Below are 12,166 nucleotides of genomic sequence, written 5' to 3' on the forward strand. Positions count from 1 at the left end.
ATTAACTCTTAGTTTTTTTATGTTTTATCAACATTATTTTTGAATTCGGGTATTTTTATATACAATAAGATTAGCAAACAAGCGTACAGATCACCTGATGATAAGCGAAAACAATCCTCGATTCCCATCAGGAGCTCTGGTCACCTTACTCACCATATGAACACAACACTGCTTGAAAGCAGTATTATCTAGCTGTGTCTTCTATAAGGTCGACTTCGTATGTACATACCACCCCAGTCGGACTGCTACAGATTAGTTATAACTTGACACTAAATTATATTTAATAATATTAAGTCAAAAAAGTTACATGTCAATAGTAGTAGTATTAAAAAAAGTTTTTAAGAGAGAAAACAATCAAAATAGGTTTTCATCCTGGATATGATCAAATTATACCCTTGAAGTTCTTAGTTAATAGTACCCACATAGTAGAGTTATTATGCGTAATTACTTGTATATCTTAAATAGGTATTGGGTTGTAGAGGGGTCGGAAGTACCTCAAAACCTTTCAAGTAAAAACTATATGATAATAGAGCTGATTTGAAGTTGTCCCCGTGTGTCCCCGCGCACTGCGAGCGATTGTGAACGTCGATTGTTTAATTACATTTATTATTTTATACATGTTTTATTTAATTACATTACAACTTTTATCTAAAAGAAAGAATCGTTCGTTTTTTTTTTTTTTTTTTGTTGTTTTAAATAATTGTTTCATTATTAAAAATCTACCAAGTCACATTATTTGACAATCCAAGATTATTTAATTTAATATAAAAATTTATGTAAAAGAAAAGATTATCCGTTTTTTTGCGTCGTTTTTAAAAAAATATTTAAATGTTTTGAAAATAGTCTACGATAATTTGGTGCTGTGCTACGCGTTTTCACATCCCTTAAATTTGAAAAAAAAAGCCGGTAGCTTTCCTGGGTAATTTTGCTATCAAACACAAAAAGAATTTTTCAATTCGAACCAATAGTTCATGAAATCAGCGCTTTAAAACAAAACAAATATATATTGTTTTCTTATGTTTACGCGAATTTCACTCATTATAACAAAACTTTTTCGGATTATATCGCGGTTTATTAAGTTTTTTAGATGCCCGACATTTCTTCTTTACAGCAAACATGGTTCATTATAACAAAAATAAATAAATAAAAGAAAACAAACTTTTCAGCTTTATAATATTAAAATAGACATACATACTTAAACGAAAGATTTATAAGTTCTTTTACTGTATTTTTTCAAACTACTAATCGTTTGGAACAATATATTCATGATTAGAAATGCTACACAAGCTAGGTATACTAGCCGTCCGTAGAGTCAAAGAATACTTCTAAGCTTGTATCGAAACTTTTTGTGGTCGAGGCAGTTAAGACCTTTTAACATTGTTTGCTTTATTTGATGTATGATGATAGTATTTTAAACTAAACGTGGGTTTTTGTGGCATATCTCGCGTTAAGTAAACTCTTTCTCTAAGCATGCTTGCGATTACAATGACATCAAAATGGTTTATCAATGATCGAATGCTGTTAATATGATGGACTATTTTAGATGTTTAGATATCGTAGGAATTCTGTGGTGTCACTATGTGATTGTGTTATTTTTTGTTGCCGGATCCCACTCACAATAAGTTAGAACTTATACCTAATTGTAGTTTTTTGAAAATCGATCAAGTATTTTTTTTTTCTATCTAATGACAATTCTGTTCCAAAAAAATTACTAAAATATTAATCAAATATAGTTAATTTAGCAGAGTACCAACTTTTAGAGCGATAGAAATAGTTGTATTAACATCATGCCGACGCGACAAATATTGTAAAGCGTGTAACAAACTTTCAATAACTATTCCAGTAACTATAATTTTATCAGTAGCTTAATAGCTTCCTATTTAACCTTTTATTTTTCCAAGAAAACAAAAAATATCTTCAAAAATAATAACAAATTAATCGTGAGTGTGTGGAAAAATAAATTGTACCTATATTTACGACCAAAAAAATAAACAATCGTAAACTTTAATAAAGTGAATTGTTGTATTTGCTTCTATACATTTGAATATAAAACTAATAATGTAATAAGTTGATAAGTCAAAACACTACCTGAAAGAATGATCACATTCAGTTTCTTCACTGGGAGAATTAAATGGAAAGAAACTTACAGATATAGTCAATTTTAACTGTAAGAAAATATGAATTTAAGTAAAACTACATGACTCACAATATTAAATAACAAAACAATATTAAACGGTAATGCCAACCTAGCAAGAAATATCCGTACTTAGAGATGATTTTTCAGACTAGCGCATTGTACACCACAAGTTTCTTTATTCAGCTTGAATTGTCAATATATTCATGTGGGAAGTACTATTGTGAAAAAATATACTTGCATCAGAAGTATATTTAAATTATTTACATCGCTTTAAAATTTTATTCGATCCTAATGTTAGTCAAAATATATTTTATTAAAACTAGAGACCCGCCCCGGCTTCGCACGGTTGCAATAACTATCAGTATTCCTCTACTATATTATGCATACATTATACATATAAACTTTCCTCTTGTATCACTCTATTTATTAAAGAAAACCGCATCAAAATCCGTTGCGTATTTTTAAAGATCTAAGCATACAGATAGCGGGAAGCGACTTTGTTTTATACTATGTAATGATAACACAGCAAGTCTTAAAATAGTTGTTTTGGATAAGATATATTATATATTGTTTGAAAAGAAAATATATCAAACTTGATGATAAACACTGAATCGTATATTGTAAATTTTTCGTCCGTTAATTTCGTAACATAGTGAATATGATAGAAATGATTACATACTTCAGTAATCATTGAAAGTCTCTTTAGCTATTTAAAATGAATCATCGTGTTCCAATTTTCTATGATTGATAACCCTATACAATTAGCAACAATGTAACATTAGCAATAACAAAATTAGCCTCGCTAAACAAACTTCATACATACGCAAATCTCTGGCAAACATTTACTGAATGATATTCACAGTTAATGATACTGTAACATTGTTTTAAGGTGAACTTAGTCGATGTTTGTTAACGTAATTATATTTGTTTAGAAAACAATAATAAGACCTTGTTATGATATTTTTATATATTTTTTTAAAGATAACGTTCTCTAATATAAACTCTTTTGTGAAATTAATTTTTAATAATTGTGTTTGCAGGCAAACGAAGAAAAACCGACTTCAATTATATCGACAAGTAATACAACGTAGGTAGACGAAAAAATAGTCAAGTAAATAAGCATTACCAAAGATTACTCCAAAAGTTGTAATCAGATCTCAATGAAATTTAAATGTGACCACATGATAAACATTGGCTTTCGATTAAATTAAAAAATCATTAAAATCGGTACACCCAGTAAAAAGTTATGCGGATTTTCGAGAGTTTCCCTCGATTTCTCTGAGTTCCCATCATCAGATCCTGGTTTTCTTATCATGGTACCAAGCTAGGAATATCTCCTTTCCAACAAAAAAAAATTATCAAAATCGGTTCATAAACGACGTAGTTATCCCCGAGCATACATAAATATATATATATATATATACGGTCGAATTGAGTAACCTCTTCCTTTTTTGAAGTCGGTTAAAAATGTCTTTGCCATAGTTTACATTCACTTTAGAAATATGAAAACCTTACGAATTGATTGATGTCAAAACTATATTTCATAAACTAACATACGCAGTAAATAGCAAAACCACTAGGTATGTTTCAAGCAATAAGTAATAATATTTTCAAAGTTTTCTCTTGCAGCAAAGGAAAGTATTAAAATAAGAGATCTTGTCAAATAACGCCTAGAGGGAAAATATATACATACAATTACAGCCAGATTAAATCTACTCTTCTACAAAAAAATAATCATATTAGCATGGATCCTGTTAATTTTGGACTAAATTTCCAAATTATTAAACAATGTGGTAAATAAAATTATAGCCCGCTGTTATATCATTGTCTGTAAAATAAATGTTAGGCAACTTTATATAATAATAAAAATGCCTCACTCTTCAGCCTGTAATCAATAAAACTTTAACATTTTTGTAGCGCATTATTAGTGTTACCAGAACTAATCACATTTTTTCTCTTGATATAACATATATTTTTTATGATTTTGTGTAAACTCTAAACTCTATGATACCGTTTGCTAATAAATAAAATGACTGTTTATCTTCTATCGATATATATTTTTCATCTTATATGTTAAATAGTTACACAAAAATATACTACAAGTAAAATAATAAATACAGCGTGTCTTTTGGCGAAGTATCTTACTCGAACAGTATCTACTTATTGACTATCTAATTTTAACGAAATTTTACATAATATTTACATGTTTCATTACACATATATTTGTTATCTATGTCTATATTTTACCTACTTTGTACAAAGAATGACTAGACTTTAAATTATTTATTTATACATAGCATCGCACACTTTTTGAAAATACTTTGTTTTTTTTTTCATAGAAAAATCAGTTACTTATTTGGCATCACTTGTTATGCGAATTGCTTCGATAAATGATTGCAATATATTTAAGTCAAAAAATGTTTATATGTTCAAAAAGACAGATTTAACGTCAAAATCTTTGACATTATTTTTAATTTAAATGACGTTTATATGAAATAAATTAATGAATAGTTATTAAAAACGCTAATCCATAAAAGTGACACATAAAACATTTTTGGCACTAAATTTTGGCACGTTTATCTTAATGTTATATTTATTTAACGGACGAACTTCTTAATATTAATTTTACCGTCTTTATCATTTCGAACATGCTGTATTTAGAGTATCTACTCTTTATAAATTTGGAGAAGTCGGATTTACAGACATTACTTATAAAATACGTCATATCTTGTGACTAACTGTTTTGGTCATCAAATATATTCCAACCAAAACATTTTCTAGTAAAATATACCCGTCGCGTTTTAACTTTTATTTACAAAAGTTTTTAATGATACTCCTATCGAACTCGTTTGATAATCGTCCAACACTCAAACAATTCCTTCCTATTTGATAATAAATCATATCAGTCGGGACGTTCTAAAAATGATTCTGATTAGAAACGCACCCGTTAAAGAACATTCATCTCGCCCAATCCTCCGGCGGGCCGGCGCCCTGGTGCAGTGGTGAGAAGGCACTTCGCCTCGGCTCCGACATTTGGCTCTCCTGCGATCCGATTATGGACTCGATTGAGAAACCGTTCCTGGATCTCTTGACTCTAGTGTCGGTTGTTTCCGCGACGCGCGGCGGTAGAGCGACCGGCCGCAATGCCGCCGGCGGAGGACGCGGTAGGGTTAACAGAGGCGACGGCGGTAAATAGCATGGAAGAGGCAAAAGAGGGGCATAGGCCTCCCTAGCGAGCATCGCGACCACCGCGTGGGCGTGTTGCAGCGACGGCGCGGGCCGCTTATACCTCTTCCGACGGCGCAAGAAGCTCCCGTTATCGAACATATCCTCCGCCAGCGGGTCGAGTGTCCAGTAATTTCCCTTTCCCGGATTACCGGGCTCACGGGGTATCTTTATAAAACAGTCGTTCAGACTTAAATTGTGACGGATCGAATTCTGCCAAGCGGGAAACTTTTCGCGGTAATACGGAAACCTCGTCATAATAAACTCACAGATCCCGCTCAGCGTCAATTTCTTGTGCGGCGATTGCAGGATGGCCATCGTTATTAGAGCGATATAAGAGTAGGGCGGCTTGATAAGTTGAGAGGAGGACTTCTGCTTCGGTTTCTTCGGAGAGCTGGGTTTTGACTCGCTCGGGCTGGACGCGTCGTATCGCTCGGAGTCGCTGGACGGCGGAGGAGCGTCCTCATCGACGGATACGTAGGGCTCGTCGGGGTAGTCCTCGCGGTCATCGCGCAGGTAGTGCGGCAGGTAGAGACGCGGCGGCGGACGTAGGTCGAGCGGTAGGTCGCCCTCGATGATCATGTCGCGGTACTGGCTCAGGTCGCAGTCCTCCATGCTGTGCGTCACATGTCAGAGGTGCGTTGGGGCGCGACGCGCGACGCGAACTGCACTGGGCCCCGGCGGCGCGAGGGCCGGCCCGCAGGCCCCGCCCTGAGGGGGTCACCCACTCCGCACGTTTACGTTTCAGTAAACACAACAATTGTCGTTATTATTACTGCGGGTCGGAGCTTTGTGCATGAATTTCAGGCCGTTGACTAATAATTATTAGGCTCCCTATCGATTTAACTTTGTTGTGGTTTTTATTTTGAGTTGGGTGAACTTTTTTATCTTTTTGTTCTTTCGTTTCGAAACGATTTATTTATATATATTTCTGCTTTATATGTCAATAAAGATTATTTTTATTTTCAATGTTTTAATAATAATTGTTGATCGTTAAAACGTAATTTGTATTGGTGAGAAATGATAATTAAAATTAGACATTAAAAAATTAATTATATTACAAAAACAAATCGATGAACAATCTAACAAAGGTTTAGATATTTACTCTCAATAATAATAATAATATTAAGACATAATTACGTCTAATTATATTCTTAAAATGGACAAAGATACCCTATAATAAAGAACTTATATCGAAAAAATGTTCGCAATAAAAATATGTAAAAGTCGACAAAAATACAAAAAGAGGTTCCAACAAAACGAGGAAAAGCAACTGTTTACCGAAATACGTATAGAAAGATCCTTTAATACCGCGTTAAAGGACTCGTACCTATTGAAAAATATCTCATAAAGCGAATTCTAACACACAATTCAGGTATTTTCGAATAAAATGCGCGTTAAAAAATATCTCTTAACGAAACGCCTCGACAACACGCGGCTCTAGAAAACCCTAGTATGTGTTTCCTACCAAAACATTTACCCCTCGGGCGTCGAGGGAAAAGCTACACGTGCGATAGAGACGAAAGATCTGAGAGAAGGAGACGGAGCATGCTAGTGACCAATCGCGTAGTGAGCCGGTTAGGGCGGAGCTCCCCAAAGCTAACATGTCAGGGCGGGGCAATAGATCCTATTATTGTCTGGCAAGGCAAATAATATTTTGCACAATGTACACATTGGGGAAAGGGGGTAGGGTGGTTGCTAATTTATTCTCAACTTCGGTTACGGGTTGTTTTTCAGCTTTGCGAGGCTGTTATTTAAATTGGACGCTGCCAGTTATTTGTATGTAGCCGACTGTAGGCATTGTTGGCTGTAATGAAGGAATTTGCGTTTGTTTATCGTCGCTCAGAAATTTTGCGATCGCGCCTTGTTGCTTGTATCGCCTTTTGTATGTGTGGGTTTGGTGTGTTTGAGTGCTAATTTTTGAAAACACGTATGAATACATGTATTTAATTACGTAACAATCATAAAGATTTTAGTAAAAAATAAAATAAAAACAATGTTGAATAACGCTTACTAAAATATATATTTTGTCATTCTTATTGTATGTTTAATTGATCTTAGTTTAACAGCATAAAAAAAACATACATACACATTACCAAAGGATCACTAAAATCTAACAAAAATTTGTCCACTATTATCAACCAATTTTTCGAGCTTAGCTCGTAAAATTCTAAAACAAACTCGTCTTTAGAAAATTTGCTTCTCAAAACATAACCTACCTCACTCACCCCATTTAACCCTATGATTTAAGCTACGAATTAGGCTTATTAAAAAAACGTAGGTCGAGATTCAAATCCGTGCAAAGAGCTGTTTTCAAGTGTTCATTTATTTCTACTATTTTACGTAGGAATTTGAAATAACGATTACATTGAAATGGAGAGAAAATAGCTTAGGGTAAATTCTTAGACTTGGATTTAAGGCATACAGGTTTAGATTGAATTCATAGGGTTTTATGTACTAAAAAATAAATAAATAAATAAGCAAAACAAATAAATATCGTTGACATTCACACACGGTCGTCTGTTCCTAAAGTAAGCAACATAATGCTTGTGTTATAGGTAACAGTCGGCTGGTATAGCTACATTTTTTTTGCGATAAACATACATATAAATTATACATATAACCCGTAACCCCCGGAGCAGAAAGCAGGGTCACTACAAACTGCGCCAAGGGGCTGGTCACTATGTAGAGAATAATCTTTATTTTGTTACTTGAGTACACAACAATCTATGTAATTTATTTATTAGTTTATATTATATTATTCGAGTAAATAATAAAATATATATATATATAATGTATTAAAAAAAACATTCCCGCTTGAGATTGATACCTATCTAGCTATTTGTATCGCTATAGCTATTGTATGGACAAATACTTTTTTCCGATTTGGATGTTGTCCTTTGGGTCAAATCCCACCGTGTCTTGGAGAGCGCGTGAAGCCCGTCATTATCATAAATACCTGATAGCGATCGTTACTCATAGTAGGGAATATATCCGCCAAGCCGCAGTGGAGCAGCGTGGTGGATTAATAAGCTCAAATCATTCTCCTACATAAAGAAAGTTGCCCATGTCCCGCATTGGGATGTAACAGGCTAAATGCGAGAATATAATAAAACTAGTTTTTATAATAAAACTAGTTGTTACTAGTTTCATGATGATCGGTTGAGTAGTTTTCGCGTGAAAGCGTAACAAACAAACTTACATTCATATTTATAATATTAGTAGGGATAAAATATATATAAACAATATAATAACTTTCTTTGTTATTACCTAAAACCTAAAGCTATACCTACCTACTGTAGAATAAAGTTATACATACATATGTACCTATAATAATTTTGGATAGCAAAACACCACACAAACGTATTTTAAATGGGATTTTTTTTTCAATTTATATTTTAAGGTGTTTATTCTGTGAATGAAAAAACAGGGATATAATTTGACGGGCAACTATTTTAAAATTTTGAACCGACTTAAAATAAAGGAAGTTAAAATGAGCTATATGTATGCATTATACACGTGATATATTTGACAATTGAGTACCGCTTGTAATGTTTCTTTTAGATTATTCAAGAGATGTCTATTTTCTTTCCCTACAAGATCTTAAACAGTATCAAATTAATATTGGAATCAATACTTTGTCTTATCAAAATAGTCTTATAAAAATACTTTACTCGTACAAATTTTCAAGTCAAATTAGTAAAAAATAATAATAAAGGGTACAGGAATTTGGACTATTTTGTTAAATATTATAATTGTGTTTGCTCGCAAACGAAAAAAAACCGACTTCAATTACATCGACAAGTAATACAACGTAAGTAGACGAAAAAATAGTCAAGCAACTACGCGTTATAAAAGATTACTCAAAAAGTAGTTATCAGATCTCGATAAAATTTGTATGTGACAACATGATAAACATCAGCTTTCGATTAAATTAAAATTTATCAAAATCGGTACAACCAGTCAAAAGTTATTGCGGATTTTCGAGAGTTTCCCTCGATTTCTCTGGGATGCCATCATCAGATCCTAGTTTGCTTATCATGATACCAAACTAGGGATATCACCTTTCCAACAAAAAAATAATTATCAAAATCGATATATCCAGTAGAAAGTTATGCGGTATAATACAACGTAGGTCGACGAAAAAAGCGTCAAGTAAAAACGCATTATTAGATATAACTCGAAAAGTAGTTGTTAGATCTCAAATAAATTTAAATGGGGTCCCATTTAAATTTATTTGAGATCTTACCAATTGGCACACATCACCTTTCGATTAAAACAAAATTTGTCGAAATCGGTCTACCCAGTCAAAAGTTCTGATGTAACATACATAAAAAAAAATACCGTCGAATTGAGAACCTCCTCCTTTTTTGGAAGTCGGTTAAAAATTAAATGTTTATTTAAGAACTATAGTGAAGCTTCCTTTACTTTGCCTTCATGTTAAGTAAGAACTCGCTACAACTTCCTACTTATACGTACCTACTGTATGAATAATGTCTATTACCATCGTTTAGTTAGCCCTAGAGATTTTCTCGCATAAATATTTTGGTGAAACGCTTAAAATGTTGAGCTTTCTAAAGTAAAATTTGTTTACGCACGCTTGATTGGTGAATGCGCGGCGAGAGCGTTACGAAAAGTGTGATCGGGTGAGGCGAACGGAAGCTGAAAGGGAGATATAAATTAGTGCAGATAGAAAGAGAGAATTACGTTTCGTAAGTTTTACTTCAGTCGTGTGGTCTAAAGCACACTCGTTTTTTATTGTAAATTTAGTTGAAATTGCTTAGCACTTTCAGACTTTTATGCGTTTGTATGCAAACGTTGAGAGGGAAATTGAGAAGAGTTGGAAGAGTTGGAGATTGGAAGTTGAGAGGGAAATATAATGTAATGAAGATAAGAAGAGTGTTACGTTTCATATATGGCTGTGGGCACCTAAAGAAGTCTTACTTCAGTCGTGTGGTCTAAATTGCACTGGTTTTTTTTTTAGAAATAATTTTAAGGTAAGTACATCAAGTCAAACATAGATGATCTTTGTCGACTTTTGTAGAATCTTTAGCTATCGAGTCACTGTTTTACTCGCGCGAGATTAAACCATAATAGAAACTATAGAATCAGTATTATGTCCATAAAGGTTCAAGATGTTTTTGTGCTCTGGTAGCGCTACAAAAGTTCTTGGCTGTGTGCTGTCGTAGATTATAAAATTGATGTGACTTCGATTTTCATAAGTGCCTAAGACAACGTAGGTAGTCGAAATAATAGTAAATTAAATGTATTAACCATAACATAAAAATTACCTAAAATTTAAATAGAACTACATAAAAGCAACAGCTTTCGAAAAAAATCATCAAAATTAGTACATCCTGTAACATATATAACTCAGTATCAAATTGAGAATGTGCTCCTTTTTAAAAAGTAGGTTAAAAAAGCATCTCAGATGGAAACCGAACAGCAAAAATGAAAGGTAATGCAATACTACATATGGTTATAAGGTAAAATATGCGGTGGGGAAGGTGGGAGTTTTATATATATATATATATATATATATATATATATATTTATTTTGTTGGTCGTACCATTTTGACACAAGATCATGACATAATCAAATATATAGTTTACGTTTCTATAAAGCACATACAGACAAACATTAATTTTTATTTATATAGATATTTTATCTGTCCTGACAATATTTTAATAGAAACTTTCAGTACTCCTAATTCTATTTTAACAAGGATATCTCTCGGCTTCAAAATGTATCTAGTCATATAAATAACATTAGTAAACGAAGTATTAACCCAACAATAAAAATAAACATTTTTAAACTTTAGTTTGCTTGTTATCATTAAAAATAAATTTTGTTTTACAGCCAATTCTGTTTTGACTATAGATATTTTTTTTTTCTAACAAGAGCTTGTCTTAAAACATTTTGAATGTTACCTATAATTCCCTTCTCTTTTAACATATTTTTATTTTTATTTATTCTCTTTTTGAAGTAAAACTCCCTTACACACGCTTGACTTGGGGGATAAGCTGGTGAATGCGTACCGAAAGCGTTACGAAAAGTGTGATCGGGCGAGGCGTACGTAAGTTGAGAGGGTAATATAAGTTAGATGGAGGTAAAGAAATTTTACTTCAGTCGTATGGTCTAAGACACACTCGTTTTTTTCTTCGTCCTTTGTATTTTTATTCTTGTTTTATGTCTTGATTTATTTTCAGCTACTGAAAACTAAACTGAGGTAGGGCACAGCAGGAATTTCCTGCTCAAAATATGGAGCAGCCCGACTGGGGTAGTACCCCAGTAGTACCTCGACCCAAGCAGTATTGTGTTCCTGTTGGCGAGTAAGGTGACCAGACCTCCTGGGGGGGGAGATTGGGGATTGGGTCGGCAACGCGTATGCTTCTGGTGTTGCAGGCGTCTGTAAGCTGCGGTAATCGCTTACCATCAGGTGAGCCGTACGCTTGTTTGTCGATCTAGAGGTATAAAAAAAAAAGCTAGCCGTGCCCGCGACTTCGTCCGCGTGGAATTTAAATAATAATTTTGTTCAGTTCGCAGAGTTACATAAGAAATAAGTTTCTAAAATAAAAGTAGCCTAAGTTACTCTTTATTACATCAGCTATGTGCCAGTGAAAGTCCCGTCAAATCATCCATCAGTCCATCCATTTCAGACATCAGGCGGAACAAACAGACAGACAGACTAATTTTATTTATTTGTATAGATAATAGCTAATTTTGAAAATATTTTAAATATTAAAATATTCATGTATCGTTATCACACTCATATCTTCCTTACATTAAATTATTACTCGATA

General features: G+C 33.3%; 1 protein-coding gene across 1 annotated transcript; it reads right to left on the reverse strand.

Moving 5' to 3' along the window:
- Nucleotides 1-5,095: 5,095 nt before the first annotated feature.
- On the reverse strand, nt 5,096-5,977 carry LOC123661739 (forkhead box protein D3-like). The gene has a single exon (XM_045596681.1). The coding sequence runs from the start codon at nt 5,975-5,977 to the stop codon at nt 5,096-5,098; it is 882 nt and encodes a 293-aa protein (XP_045452637.1).
- Between the last annotated feature and the right edge of the window lie 6,189 nt (nt 5,978-12,166).

The sequence above is a fragment of the Melitaea cinxia genome, chromosome 17 (assembly GCF_905220565.1).
Source record: "Melitaea cinxia chromosome 17, ilMelCinx1.1, whole genome shotgun sequence".
NCBI classification, from domain to species: domain Eukaryota; kingdom Metazoa; phylum Arthropoda; class Insecta; order Lepidoptera; family Nymphalidae; genus Melitaea; species Melitaea cinxia.